Source organism: Hyalella azteca, unplaced genomic scaffold (assembly GCF_000764305.2).
Source record: "Hyalella azteca isolate HAZT.00-mixed unplaced genomic scaffold, Hazt_2.0.2 contig9858, whole genome shotgun sequence".
Taxonomy (NCBI): Eukaryota; Metazoa; Arthropoda; class Malacostraca; order Amphipoda; family Hyalellidae; genus Hyalella; species Hyalella azteca.
Genome location: NW_025939917.1, coordinates 479014 through 494942, shown reverse-complemented (window position 1 = coordinate 494942; position 15929 = coordinate 479014). Strand labels below are relative to the sequence as shown.

The following is a 15929-nucleotide window of genomic DNA, read 5'->3' as shown; positions in this document are numbered from 1 at the left end:
TCGGAATGGACGTTTAGTACAAAGTAAGAGAAAGTAAGCAATAAAAGTGATCAATGTCAATAGTAGCAATATTATTGCTATCGTTACCATTTTCGAAGCAATAAATTAAATTATTATATAGAACCATTTCAACTGTCACATAAATAAGTTACCTCTTTTTCATAAATGAAATAAAAAAGAACTAGAAAAGCACGGATCGATTTAAAACAAACAACGATTAAAAAAAGTCGTGCAATGCGGCAATTTATGTCAAGATATCATCAATATTCATCTACTAAATAGGTAATTTATTTACATAAGATGCTTGTTATTCCTTCGATTCTTTCTAACACTAAGGGTTCTACTATGACTTAGAAGGAAATAAACTAGCGATAAATCATTACAATGACATATGCTCTGATCTTAAAGCAAGAATTACAAAGAAAACTTTGAGGCACTAACGAGAGTAGTGCATCATTTAGCTGAAAAATAAATGTGAGCACTCTTAATGACTTGAAATAAACAAGAGCATGACAGAAAATGGAGTGCAATTCTAATGAGAAGCCCCTGCATCGAAATCAAAACCAAACCTCTTCCAATTATAATCTAATCAACAATAACAGTAGTTTCGAGAAAGGTGATAAACTAAGACGAAATAAAGATACAAGCCTGATAAAAAATAACAATAACACTCAGAAACCTAAGGAAACTTTGATGCCTTTCCAAAAAGGAAACATCTTCAAGAAAATTTTGGGGGCCGTTGAGAGCAACGAAGAAACGACGCACAAGAATAAATCTTCCAGAAATGCTTATGACCGACCGAACAAAAACGAAGGATCCAGAACAGACTCCAGTATCTCGGTCTCTGGCAATACGTCGCAGTGCAGCTCAAATGAAAATGTTATTCCTGTGGCTTGCCGTCTTGGCAAAACCAAAGCAAAAAGTGAAACGACAACCTCAAATTTTGAGAACAATCAATGTTGCAAAGATGCGAGTAACGAACGCAGCATGAATACATGTGATGAAATGGGAGATGAAAAGGAGGGATCCCGCAGTATTTCAATTGTGAAACATAGAGACGAGCTTAAAAGCTATGAAGAGAAGGGGAAAAGCAGCGAACCAACAAGTCAGGATGCGCAGAAATTTGACGGAAAGAAGAAAATGCACAACGTAGGGAACACTGAACAACATCGAGCCATGAACGCAGGAACAGACGTTGAGAAAACAAGTTCTTGTAATCAAAAAACCTGCAAGTCAGAAATGAACAATTACTATGCTGATAAAAGCTTGGAAGGAAATAAGGACCAGAAGGTAATTATTGACGTTGAAAGAGAAAAATCGACAAGAAATGAAACGAAAAACTTGGATGCAGGCAATACCTTGAATGCGGACGTCTCAGACACTCGAGATTTGCTGAGTATTTCTTTATGTGGATCTAACCTGATAAAGAGCGACGAGTTACAGAACAATTACTTGACAAGTTACATTGGTTTTCCTCCTCTGGATTACCCGACCGCCCTGCTTCCCACCTCTGGGAAGTTATTCGATGATTACTTCGGGCTGTCTTCGGATAGTTCGCTGTCAAGTAAATCAGATACCACGAAGAATATTTACGACTCTGGCATCACAAGGCGGGAATCTCATGCCAAAAATCCAGAACCAAAGTCTTTTTCATACTCGTCGATGAAAAATGAGCCATTTACCAAAGTGCTTTCTAAAAATAAACGTTCTAACGAGAAATTACATAAGAAACAGCAAACACCTTCGTTAAACACTGCATTACAAACAACTGGATTTTCATCACAGAATTTCCAGCAACAATTTAATTACAACAATCTTTACGCCACACCGTCAATTCCGATTCCCCCTCATAAGACTTTGTCAGCGCCAGAGGCTACTAACAAACCGAAAGACTCGGGCATATCACCGATGTCTTTACACAAGAACTACCAGGAGTCGCTTTTTGCTGCATGTAATTGCAGCCATCCCAGTCCCTCACACGCATGTGCAGCAAGGCATGAAGTGTACGGAGTGTTAAACCCACTTTTTGATGACCGGCTCTGGCCCCCAAAAGGCAATCCACCACAAAACTTTGAACCGAATAGATCGACAAGGATCACAGCACCAGAGTCTTCGGAAATGGATGGTATTTGTAGAAATACTCTCCCTTCATATTTGCTTTCTGGAAACACTGACCTCAGTGCGTCTTCTGAAATTGAAGGAAACCGCTTTGCCATGCTCCCACAGTGTACTGAAGATGAACTTATGATTCCGTCATTAGGGAATATTTATACATGCAATCTGTATTCTGGGGCTGCTTTCAGTGACAGCGAAGTAAAAGTTGTCGGTTACCCAAGTTGTTACGAGTTTGGCCCCAAGGCAAATCCGGTGAACACTGACATTACAAAATATAAGAACTTTCTGAGCATGAGTCCTAACCCATCCTGTGCTATCGGAGGCATGACAACACGAAACATGGGAATGAATCTGGGGAGAAATAGCGTTTCCATACCTGAAAATATATCAGGTCAGAAAATTAATCAATTTGTGTCACATCTTGCACCTTCGAGCAACTTTCAAACGGAATTTAGCGAAGGAATGAATGAGGGAAAACGTTCCCATGTTGATTCCAAGACCATCTCTAAGCAATCTTTAACCGTAACGCAAACTATGCAAAATAAATCCGTGGCCAACGACACACAATTAGATCACAATCGTACCGAAAAAATTATGGATGACAATATTCCAGTACCATTCTCGATTAGCGCAAACACACGAGAAAATGAAACTATAAACAATAAAATTACTAACAACAGTAAGAAAATTGTTAGCGTTGAGTCTTTGAATCATACGACCGTGAAAATTTTATTTGATCCCAGTACTCTCATGCGAGACCCCGGTTCAAATTTCATCTCCCCAGGAAGCGGTGAAATAATCATGCCATTCACCCCCCAAAATTTGGAGGAAGAGCTCATGTACCCTGACACATACACTCAAGGGTCAAAAATAATCCAGAACTGGAACGCTCGCGAACAAGATTTCTTCCTGGGCGCACCCAACCGGAAACCCAAATCTAATCAGCGTCCGTTGTCTGCGGAAGGTAACGAGCTGACAAGAAATGATCGTCGGCCATGCGGTGAGGGAAATCAGAGCGAGATATGGACGGCAACTGCTCCTCAATTCCACAGTTATAATAGAAATGATGATATTGACGAAAATATCTCTGGGAACAAACTAAACGGAGATGTTTGTCGTATTTCTACGAATAAAACTGATGCAGTTCTCGCAAAACCCTCTTCAAGAGATTTAAAACATCTCCGTTCGATGCCCGTTAACTATACGGAGAAGAGATACAGCTTGCCTTCCTTGACTGAGTTCGATAATTTTGACCGTGACGAATACGTAACATTCAAGCAGCGTCTAATGGGAGCTAAGCAAGAAATTCCTCGGTGCCTGCGACTCAATCCATTCGAACCTTGGGATGAGAGCCTATTTGACTCACAGCCGCCGGTATTCAACGAGAAGTTAGATGCTAACCGAGGTTTGACAAGCTCCAATGAGCGTGATTTTGAAGATAACGTTTTGCGCTCTTCAACTCAAAAACAAGCCCATGATTCTCAAGGAACTAATTCCGACAAATTATCAGACATCGAGACAAAGTTTACCTCATCAAAGAAGACACAGAAAAAGAAAAAAGTGATTACAAAACAGAGATCAATTTTATACGAGGGCGATGAGGCAGAGGAGATAATAGAAAATCCTGAGATTGTGTCAAATATGCAGGGAGCGAAACAATGCAATCGTGAGGAATTCGAAGTGTCGGAAGAGCGAGAGCGATCGGAATATGAAACGGGAGATTCAATTACTGACGCAAAGACTTGTTCTGAAGTTTCAGCGATTGATGAAAATTTGGGAAAATCTACCGATAGTGAAAATGCGAATTGCTCTTCAATTCAAAAAGATATTTTAGATCATACAAAACAAAATTGTACTACACTAGGTGCATCAAATTTGATGCCGACAAATAAGGTAGAGACAATAATTGAGGATAAGATTTCGAGTGGTGGGATACTTCATAAAATTAGCATTACAACAACTAATGGAACCGAAGAAGATGTAACGTCATCATTGACCGCTATCACAAATACAAATGTGAAAAATGAAATTGAAAAAATACAGGAAAAAGAAAATGAAATTGGAAAACCAAGCGCCGAATCGGAAACTATCGAAGGAAACTCGTCATTTAATAACATGGCTAAAAAAACCATCACCAGCAATGGAGTCACTCTGAGTAAAGTACGGTCACATGGAGGCTTCGTTGCTACTGGGCTTACAGGAATACCAATAAACGGTTCAGATGCAGAAGGTGAGGATGCCCTGAATTTGGAAGTGGGAGAGAGTAATAAAGTTTTAGGAGGAATCGAAAGTTGGCACGAGCCCAAGAAAGATGCAAACACAGTCACGAAAAGACATTCGTCTTCGGGGGGCAGTATCACCCAGGCTGTCAGCGACCTCCAAACGAAAGGAGCCTTCGGAGAAATAACGCAGGAATTTAACACACAGACAAATGGCTCAGAATATAAAGAGGTGATAGTCTCTGTTTTTATGGAAAATGAGGTCTCTTCTAAAGGCAGCGAGGAGGAAAATTTGTCAGGGAAGATAAATGTTGAAATTAGCTCGGGTAATGAGGAAAATGAGCAAGCAAGGGAACACTCATTACACAAATTAATTGAGATTTCTTCAAGCACTGTAGCCACAGATGGAGATTTAAAATCGAGCTCCAACACAGAAGTTTTGGGCAATAGCTTAATTCCGAATCAAAACACCGAAACTCCAGCTGATACCGAAAGAGTATTCACGGTAAGCATTCCTAGTAGCGAACGTGTTGCAGATGAATCAGGCATTAGGAGCAGTGGCAGTCACTCACGAGATTCTTCTGAAAATTCAGGCGAGTCTAAACGAAGTTTGCCTCTACTCGATCGGCGCGCCAGAGCCGCCAAAGTGAAAGGCAAACTTAAGATAAGGATCGACAGCTCTTCTTCTAGGTCTTCTTTGAATGAAGAGTGGTCTGACTCTGACCCAGTCAAGTACTGTGATGACTTAAGATAAGGATCGACAGCTCTTCTTCTAGGTCTTCTTTGAATGAAGAGTGGTCTGACTCAGACCCAGTCAAGAACTGTGATGACTTCCATGCGCATGCAAGTCACCCCAATAAAAAAGTCGGCGTAAAAGCCGCAGACGCGCAAAATAAGACAACAAAACAAATTTTGCCAGGCCAAAAAGATGACCATTTTACGAAAGATAATGAAAACAAACGAAGTTCGGGTGAGATCGGTACGAAAATTGATTACTGCGAAGCTCAGATAGAGACAGATCACGAAACTGAATCGCGAACTGTCAGTAAGCGTTTTGAATACAAAGGAGACACTCCGCGCCCTGACGCTTATGCTGATTCACCCCAAGAAGTTCCACATTTTGCCGTCATAGAATCTTATTGTTCGTCCCCAAATATAGGTTCCAAGGATATCGCGAAGGAAACAGTAAGAGAGTTTCCAAGTACAGTCGAAAAAAAATTGTCGAACAACAACAAAAATTATGAACGAAATCTCGAAAATGAATCTCCTGGTTTAATTATTCTTGAAAATCCAGCGTCAATGGAAAACTTTTCGCCTATACAGAGAAGAGCTTTTTCTCAGGAAATCATTAAAGGCCTCAGGGAAGGACAGTTGACTAGAAATCTCTTGGAAAGAAAGTGTTTTTTGGGAGCCAGTGAGGAATTGCTGCGAGAGAAAACTATGTATTTGAAAAAGAAAGCCGAGAAAAGACAAGAACGGAATAAAAACGATCCCAACGATGCTAGTTCAGATGATGATTCGTACCGCCAATCGGAATTTCAAGACATTTCTTCAAAGGGGCTACCGAGCAACACGTCACACTACGATGACACGAAATCAACGGGCAATGAACCAAAGCTTGAAATTTCTGACGTAATTATTGACAATAATTTCGAAACCACAGACGAATATTCCCGAGAAAAAAATATTAATTATTTACAAAGACAGAATCGCGAAGTAACATCGTTGTCCGGCACCAGGTTCTCCCAAGCATCTTGCAACAACGAAATTAACGACTTTCCAGACCTCCGTAGCGGACTAGATGTTAGGGTTGCATCTGCACTAGAAGCAGACAAATTGTTCATTGACACAGAGGGAGCTAAAAAGCACGACGTTACGCGGGACAATTTTCATGAGCAAGCCGAGAATAAAGGTTCCCTAACTGGAAAGAAAATGAGTGTGCCTGAACTGACCGTTGATTATTGTAGGAGAGGTCGAAGAGAGAGCAGCGCAACGGCAAAAAAATATAATCCTCACCATCACTGTCCATCAATAGAATTAAATCGCTCATCAAAAGCGAGTGATAGAAAAAGCTCGAAAGCCAATAATTCAATACAAAAAACAACAACGGCTAAACTTGAGCCAGGTACTTCTCGTAGTAACGCTGCACTTATAACTTCTCCAAGGCATATGAGAATGAACGATCAGCCTGTCGAGAAATTTGAAAGCTACGCGACGAATGACAAAAACACGAACTTGACTAGAAACAAAGATTTGAATTGCAGAAGACCAAGTGAAGCACATCTTAACGCTAACTTTCCAGACTCGAGAAGTCGCAGTAAAAGTCCGATGATGATGAACAGCATTCCAAGGAATCATGAGAGGCGTTTCTCTGAAGGGAGCGCAACAAGAAACCCCAACAAGAGCCCTGTGTTCCCAATCCCCAAGCCCTCGGATTCCAGAAGATACTCGTCATTTGGCTTGGATGCTCATAAGAATCAAATCCAGCATTCAAGAAGGCTCTCTAGGGAGCGTTCATCAGGACGTATTTACCCTCAACAAAACACATTTGCGTCGGAGCTTCAAGAGTCCCAACAGGGGAGCAAATTGTGTACGTCAGAGCAGTACACTCTTGCAGCCCCGCATCCTTCAGGGGCGAGGTGAGGGATGGGTGCGGTAGTAGCCATAAATTCAGTCAGTAGATACTTTCATTCCTTCATTTATTCATATTCTTTACGTGGGATGCTTTTCACATTGAAAAAATTCGTATACCATCAAATGCTACTTTTAATCAAAGTCGTCAAAAATATAAATCATTATTTACTGTGGAGGGAGTAAAATGTTTTGCAAAAGCATTTTTAGGGTAACATATTTTTTTAAATTGAAATATGGAATCGTTGCAAGATTTTATTGCAAATATCTCAAGTTTGTGTTTCTCACCAAAATAATTTTTTTTACTTCTCACCAAAATATCAATATTTATTTGCTTTATGTTTTCAAGATTTAATTAAGTATCGAGGATGTCATGGTGGGATGGAGAAGATTAATATTGTTACAGATACATAAATACGATAACTAAATACTTTACGCTAAAGAAATCCGTATTTCACTTGCTTAAAACGTGATGATTGCTACACACAAGATAAAATTAACAATCGCTGACTTTATAAATAGATAATAGTAACGAAAAAAAATTACCAGACGATTAAAAGGAATCATTTGGATTAATATAAGATACCCATTGCAGTAAGAAAAAAGCAACAAAAAGCTTATGAACCAATAGGGTTTCTCAAACTTTTATTTCTTGTACAGGAAAAAGACAGCTGATGCCTTGCGAAGTGCCGATTCAAAATCGTCCTTGAATCGCTGTCATCGTCACAGTTATTCATCATCATCGTCTGAATCGACGAGCGACTCCGATTCTTCGTCAGATGACGATTCTTCTACAGATTCGTCGTCAGATTCGTCCTCAGCCTTGGAAGATTTAGCACATCTTTCTTTGTATTCGTAATTTAATAAGTTGCAGTATTAGAAATAGTAAGAATATTATCAAACGATTTGAACTCTTAAAATAAGGATTTAATTTCCATTCTGATGTAAATAACATTATAAAACGACTTATCCTTGACATGAAACGAGAAGCAATAAAAACAAATAAAATAGAGAGGAAAACGAAGAAAGGTTTATGAAGCGTCCTTGCAATGCAGAGGAAAAGTTGAAAAATTGACGATGAACTTGACTTATTCAGATTTAACTGATGTTTAATTTTTTGTTCTAAGTAGTGATTGTTTACGTATAACAGTAGAAGTAAAAATATGGAATTGACAGAATGACTTATTTGAATGTATTTTTAAATAGACAGTAAAAATTTATACCTTCATTTTAAATTAAAATAGAAGTTTACACGATAACAAGGCACTTCAAGGTGAATGATAAATCTACAATTGCGTTTTTATTCCAGGCAGCAGATTTGAAGCTTTTATTATAAATTGCAATTCTGGATTTATATTACTAAACAAAGTGGCCATATAATTAATATATAAGCGTGGCCCTGGCATTCCCCTCCTACCTTTCTTACTTAGTTTACTTTAGTCCTTGTAAGTTTGCATTGAAGATAAATATATGGAATAAAAGTGTTTAGTAAAATTTATTGCGAAAAGTTGATATAATGCAAAAAATATAACTCTGTACTCACTGCAGTGAGTGAAAGAGAGCGCATTTTCTCGTCGACGAAACGTGAAGTCATGGACTGACAGACGGACATGACGAGCACAATAGGGCATTTTTTCCATAAGTGATAAAAAGCGCTAAAAATATAAAACTTAGGATAAAGGAGGCTACTAATCCTAATATTTCTCAGAAATTTACTTGTGTTCAGCCTCACCAAAAAAGTTAAAATCTAAATTACTTACGAGTTCATTTCGATAAGGCAAATGATATTCCAACCCATAGCTCCATAACGAACATTTCAACGTTATGGTATTTTATGCAATAAAGCAATTACGTGTATTTATTTATACAACTGATAAAGACTAATAGAAATCTCAGCAATAAAATTATATATCATGGTTACCTGCTGTGTCTGTCTCCTTGTCATATTTTGTTGCATTAAAGCATTGATTTGGGATCTTTTTCTTCATTTTACCTATAATTTTCACAGAAACAAGTATAATGGCTTTTATTCATCAATGCAAGATAAATAAGTTGCTGCAGCAAAGGTAGGAATTGAGAGCAATTGAATCTGAAAGACGTGCACAATTTGGATTCATAATTAATGAAATTGAGTATGCGATGACTCAATGAGATTCAATTTTCAAGAGGATGCCTCAATTTGAACTTTAATTAATAAAATGTACTCGAATCATGGAAATGTGCAATAATTTAACTTAAATAACGCTGAGAAAGAACAATTCGTTCTTTCACGGCGTTGGTAAAATGAAAAATGCGTTGACTGTTGCGTAAATAAAACGAAAGTTGCGTTAACTGTTGAGTCAATAAAATGAACGCTGCGTTAACTGTTACGTCAATAAAAAATTGCGTAAATTCAACTACTACGTAAACTACAAAGTAAAGAATTCGATCGGCACAGGTTCTAAAACCGTATAATTGGCAAACTCCCAAATATGTGGCTTAAATTATTTTGAACAATTATTAATATTGTTGAAGAAAAAACCGTGAAGGCAGATATCAGTATTCAATATGAACAAGTGGTGGCCACGACCGCTCACAATCACCGAGTAATTTAAAATACCTGCGAAATTATCGATTTAAATTTTTATCGAGTAATTTAAAAAATCGGCGACACTGGAATAAGAAAAAAGTGTATTAATTTGCATTTTTTATGCATTGAGTACCTAATGTATTTTCAATACCTAAAAAATCGGTAGAATGCGAAAAAGCCTCGCGATTTTGCCGTCACTTTAATCATTCTAACGCATTATGGCGTTAACGCAGCTAAGTGTTACAGAAGGGAAAGAAGTAAAAAAAATTGTAGCCCTCGCTTGTATTTGTAAAAGTACAAAGTTCTATGCTTATCAAAGAAGCTTACTAAGCTCTTATAGATAACAATGTCTGCATGTTCTTCTCATTGAATTTCATTAAATTTACGGAAAAATTATGATCTAATTCCGAAAGAGCACTACAAGACTTCGGGATAAATGTGATTTCAATCAAAATTTGTCAACAGGCAATAAAAAAATTCGGATGTAGAAAAATTTAAAGGACAAACAAAACAGTTTAATCCGTTTAATAAATTTGGCAAAAAAAAAATAATAATGAAACCGCAAACTTGTAGCTTTACACAACTAGTCAAGTTATAGTCTCGGCAGTCCAAACTATGTTATCGGAAAGATGACGGGGTAGATGTTAACTGTAGATAACTGTATATGATTTGTAGATGACGGGGTAGATGTTAACTGTAGATAACCTGTCTCTTATACACATCTAGATGTGTATAAGAGACAGACAGTTAACATCTACCCCGTCATCTACAAATCATATACAGTTATCTACAGTTAACATCTACCCAGTCATCTACAAATCATATACAGTTATCTACAGTTAACATCCTGTCTCTTATACACATCTAGATGTGTATAAGAGACAGGTAGATGACGGGGTAGATGTTAACTGTAGATAACTGTATATGATTTGTAGATGACGGGGTAGATGTTAACTGTAGATAACTGTATATGATTTGTAGATGACGGGGTAGATGTTAACTGTAGATAACAGTATATGATTTGTAGATGACGGGGTAGATGTTAACTGTAGATAACTGTATATGATTTGTAGATGACGGGGTAGATGTTAACTGTAGATAACTGTATATGATTTGTAGATGACGGGGTAGATGTTAACTGTAGATAACTGTATATGATTTGTAGATGACGGGGTAGATGTTAACTGTAGATAACTGTATATGATTTGTATAATGAATTATGATGGCATAATTTCAGTTAAAAGCACATTTGCAGCAACCAAACCCAATACAAAATATCAGTAATTATCCTATCAGTAAAATTCTGATTGAGAGCAATTACTGAAGTAGGTACATGAAGATAGATTCTATACATTGAGATAGTAAAGAAGTCAATTTCAACTGATATTTAGCCATACTTAGGTTGGAATAAACCTTGAAATTGAATTGAATATTAAATGTCATTTAAAACATGATGAGATTTATAGCAGAGACATTTGGATGAAAATAGCAAATACGATAGTTCGCTAATAGATTGAGTACACTCACTTTATTAAAATTCTAATTCAAACTTTAAAATTACCTTCTGTAGAAAAATATTGAATTTCGGCGTTAGAAAACTCATCAGTGATATGATTCAACACATGAGTGATACAAATCAATATCTACGATGTATAGTTATGAATTCTATTAAAGTACCTGAAGATAACAATAGAATCCGTTTAACAATGCAATTATCTAAGTAACAAATGCAGATATTGTGTAGGGATAAGTCTTTGCGCTAATAAATATTAACTAACTTCATGGCACTCGCGGAACATTTGACACAAGCTATGCGCATTGCTCAAAAAAAAAACATTGAACAGCAGGCACAGGTTGAAATATTCAAAAGTTTTCTCAGCACCTCGTTTCATGACCTACGAATATCATCTCCGTAAACAATTACCCAAGTAATAAAAACAACTGGTTATGTTAATGAAATTCGTGAGAATTGAAAAAAATCCCATCGTAAAAACCGTAAATCCTTCGTTGACATTTTCACTTGATAATTGTGCCAGTCAGTTTCTTCCCAAGCTTCATCGTTTTTATTTATTAACCAATTCTCCCAAGCTTAACAACCATCATCGTTCCCATTAATTCTCCCAAGCTTCACCATCATCGTCCCTATTACGACTTTTGAGGTACAGAGGAGACTAGCACAAGCCTACACTCAGGCACATGAGTGGGACCATGTCAAAAAATGATGCACTTTTTGCATTAAGTGCATCATCCTGACACGCTTGGGACAGGCAAAGTAGTAGTAGTAGTAGTAGTAGTAGAACGGTTTGCTAGCGCTTTAGCTTTCAAGCTATTTCGCGCCAGAGGTCAAAATGTAACGTCGCCTGAAGGCGGAAGGTCTCAATTATTCAAAAGAATATCATTGCTACGTCCCTCTATTGTCGCTATTTGGACAAAATGCCCCATTCATTTAACTGGCATCAAGTTTGCAGGCAATTTAGCCTTTGTATTTTAATTCATCAATTACAACAAACAAGTACAATTAATAATCTTGAACTCGCACAGAAGGGCAGAAGTAGATAGCAATACACACTATAGAAATTATAGAGAGCATTTGCCTGTAAACGGTCGCTAAAAATTAATATATTTAACTTGATGAAAACCAAATTAATCAATGATTGAGCCTGAAGAAAAAAAAATTTTATTTCAACACACGGCCAATATACGACTCAAAAAATCGTTATTTATTGCTCTTAAATAATATTACAATTAATTTCAACGAGCCGTCGTATTCCAATTAAAAATTAAAATCATTCAGTTTCAAAATGAACCCTAGAATTAATTCAGTTCTGTAAGACAACATGAATAGATTTCCTTGGTTAGAGATCGCAGTTATTTAAACACATAACATTTATCTTGCACTAAATCCACGGATTAAACTATTAGTATTTTTTCTACGAGGAAAAGATTGTCATCTTGAACACGAGAAGGCACAGTCGTGATCTTGACAGATCATTAAAATTACAACACTAATCAATAATAATATTTAGACTAATAATTAAAGATACCGGTAATATTGAGCATTTCAATCAATACCTTTCGTACCTACAGTACTGATTACACCGTGGATTGGCTTTAGATAGTTATAATAAAAAGGCAATGGAAGTGTAGTGATACATAACAATAGAAACTAATCGTCAACAGTAATCCATTAATGCATGCTTGTAAGCGTAAGTTGTAATGCATAAGTAACATTTTCCATACGCAGAACACATAGAAAATTTGTGTGGTGTAGATAATCTAAGTGAAAAACTCCTAAAATGTAGGAAGAGGTAGGAAGCGCTATATAATTCACATCAGAAGAGCGAGCTGCGGGTTCGAGCCTTAGGATCTCAGTTCATTATAGGCGACAGTTGATAGTGGCCGTCGAGGGCGGTGCTTCAGCATGGCCTAGGGTGGTGTCGAAAAACCGACTCCGAATAAGTATTACCTAAGACGATCTTGAGGAACATTCAAGAAGGTAGGAAAAATTTCAGAATTGCACACAAAAGTCGCGTCACTAAATGGCCGAGTAGGAGTCAGTTTGTCTAAAAAACAACATAAAAAATTTATCAAATAAATAATTTATCAAAATAAAAAAATTATAAGATAAAAAAAATTATCAAAATCAAAAATTTATCATCATAAATTATCAAAATAACTGGATCAAAAGTTGAAGATTTACACGCAGCTACCAATTGCAAGACTCTGAGAATTAAATTAAAGCTTAACTTCAAAGACCTGGAACTAAACGAATAACCCGCAGACATGAACTTACGCTAGCCAACATCATTACGATTATCTAAATTTAACTAGAAGCAGACATCTTTCATTGCTAGGGTAACGAAAGTAAAAAAAAAAACTTAAGATAAAATACGTACAAATCAAATGTAACCAGCATTTAATTTGAACACAAACACCACGAAAAATTACTGAAAAATAAGAGCTGAAAATTATGTCAGCCAATAAGTCCAGCAGCTATCTCAATCAATCGTCAGTTATGGAAAGATCGGGTTCCAGAGGCCTATTTGGGGCCTATTTCTTCAGTCCCGACACTTCTATTCTATTCAATGTACCAAGAATCATTTATGGTGGCATGAAACCATTACAGAAAAAATACATTATTCCGCTATGATATTTTTTACGCGGATGCTCTATACGAGAATTTCCATCACGTGTGGCCGGCCTAGAGATAAAGGAATTTAAATGTGTAAAATTTCCAATTCCATTAACATTTATAAAGCGTTGACCGCCTCATCAACTTCAAAGCATTATATAGAGCTAGTTTTTTATGGGTATTGGATTTATCAGGAAACATAATATGGCTACTATAGTTTTGAAATTTCAACCCCAAGCGTACATGACCAAGACAATTATCATCATAGATCTTAAGCCATTCATCATCATTATGGATCTTAACCCAATAATCACTATGGATCGTAAGCCGTTCATCATTATGGATAACCCAATAATAATTAAGGATCATAAGCCAGGTTAGGAGCTAGCCACTTCTGGACCGTATCCACGTCACTGCCTTGCCGCGCCGCGTAGTCTTCAACCTGCAAAAAATTTTCAATTACATCATGAACAATAATAAATAACAGAGAATAACAGAGAATTGTGACGAGGAAGTGCAATAATAAAGTTAATTCGGTTTACCCAGAACATCACACTAAATTTTAAGTAAGGATGCAAACAAAAATATAAAAAATAATAATTAAGAAAGAAGCCCGTAAATGATTATAGGATACAACAATCAATTTCATGTTGGATGTTATTGGGTGAAATCTATAAACCGGAGGAACTTTCCACACGTATACCTACATCCTAGGGCAGTCATTGGATGTGCTAAAATAACATTTACAACGTAAATCTTCGCTGATGTCCGATGTCGTCCCTAAGTTGAAGCCCCCATTAAACTGCATGTTCGCGGGTTAATATTAAAAATAAAATAGTTTGTCCCATCTCAACCTAAATCCTGATTAAAATACCATCTGTCATCCAAGTCCTGCCACTCAAAAAATCTAGATGGTATATTACTAAAAAAATGTTCACAACAGGACGTAAAGAAACTTGTACTGAACTTGAAACTTTGAAAAAATAACAATAACCGACAGTAATTCAACCTACCTCCGTTGTCTCGTTATGTTAACTCGATAAAGAATCTCAATTGCAAATCGGAGTCAAGTTTTCTGACTGACAGAAAACATTTCAGATGAAGCTGCACTAGTTTCATAAGCTTATCCGAGTAAACAAATAACAAAGGTTTAATAAAGTTAACAATAACAAAGGTTTAATAAACAATAACCTGTTCCTTGGATTTCAACAGTGACCAAACTCATCACGACTGCAACCACACACCTCCCAACTGTAATCACCCACACCACAACTGTAACCACACACAACTGTAACCACACACCACAACTGTGTAACCATTACACACCACAACCACTGTAACCATTACACACCACAACCACTGTAACCATTATTTACCTGTTCCCTGGTTATCTTGCCGACACTGAAGTACTGAGCGTGTGGATGGCCAAGATACACGCCACACACGGCAGCGGCAGGCCACATGGCAAGGCTGTCTGGCGTCAGGGATATGCCACACAGTTTGTCAGCCTCCAGCAGACGCCACATGGTCAGCTTCTCGCGGTGGTCGGGCTGACTTGGGTAGCCAGGTGCCGGCCGAATACCCTGTAAATAAGGCCACAATTACTGCAAGAATTAATAAATTTGATCAAAATGATCTAAAATTTGAACTAAATAAGGCAACAGTTACTGATGAAATTAATTAATTTGCTCAAAATGTTCATAAGTTCGAAGAAAATTAAAAATACAGCCGCTTACTTGCGAGGTAAAGCATTAAATAATGGCATAAATGCAAAGGTGTGATCATGGTATAAACTAGAATATTAAACACTTTTCAGTCTAACTCGACCTCCGACTCAGATTTATATTCCTTCAGTATTTATATGCCTCAGCCACTTTATATATTCCTTAAATATCGAATGCCTTGAGAAATATTTCTTCGGTACCTATCGCATGCCTCGATATGTATTCTTTCAATATCGAATGCCTCAGCAACTTTAAAACATAATCCGCAACATTATCACCCTGTATTTAAACCAGTGAATGTCAGTGCGATGCTGATGGCCTAAATGCTTCAGTATATTCAAGAATATTGATCATATCTTAGGCATCATATGCACATCACAGTTGTGCGTAAGGTAAGCAATTGGCAACAAAAACGAACGAGGGCAACTAAAACTGACGAGCACAATAGCCCCTGTCACCGAACAACGCTGCAACTTTTCAACGTTGTCAATAGGTTTAATTCAGCTCTACGGCCAAACGCCAGTAGCTTTTAATACGGT

The 15929-nt window shown here is 37.2% G+C and overlaps 2 protein-coding genes and 1 long non-coding RNA gene across 3 annotated transcripts in view; 1 reads left to right on the top strand and 2 right to left on the bottom strand.

Moving 5' to 3' along the window:
* Positions 1-519: 519 nt before the first annotated feature.
* LOC108671749 (serine-rich adhesin for platelets) lies at positions 520-8464 on the top strand. Its single transcript, XM_018159325.2, has 5 exons — positions 520-1564; positions 2900-3675; positions 4159-4566; positions 5085-6973; positions 7626-8464. Exons 1-5 carry the CDS (start codon positions 520-522, stop codon positions 7822-7824), a joined length of 4317 nt encoding a protein of 1438 aa, XP_018014814.1. The 3' UTR covers positions 7825-8464.
* Positions 8465-9801: 1337 nt separating this feature from the next.
* On the bottom strand, positions 9802-13133 carry LOC108671771. Its single transcript, XR_001930840.2, has 2 exons — positions 10454-13133; positions 9802-10239 (listed from the first exon to the last, which is right to left on the bottom strand). It is a non-coding gene; the product is annotated as an uncharacterized LOC108671771 (long non-coding RNA).
* A 442-nt stretch (positions 13134-13575) lies between these two features.
* LOC108671758 (methionine synthase) overlaps positions 13576-15929 on the bottom strand; it is a 30595-nt gene continuing 28241 nt past the window's right edge. The window contains exons 24-25 of the mRNA XM_018159334.2: positions 15043-15249; positions 13576-14108 (exon numbers count right to left, since the gene is read on the bottom strand). Of these exons, the coding sequence (XP_018014823.1) occupies positions 14025-14108; positions 15043-15249 (291 nt within the window). The 3' untranslated portion in view covers positions 13576-14024. The remainder of the gene's footprint in view (positions 14109-15042; positions 15250-15929) is intronic.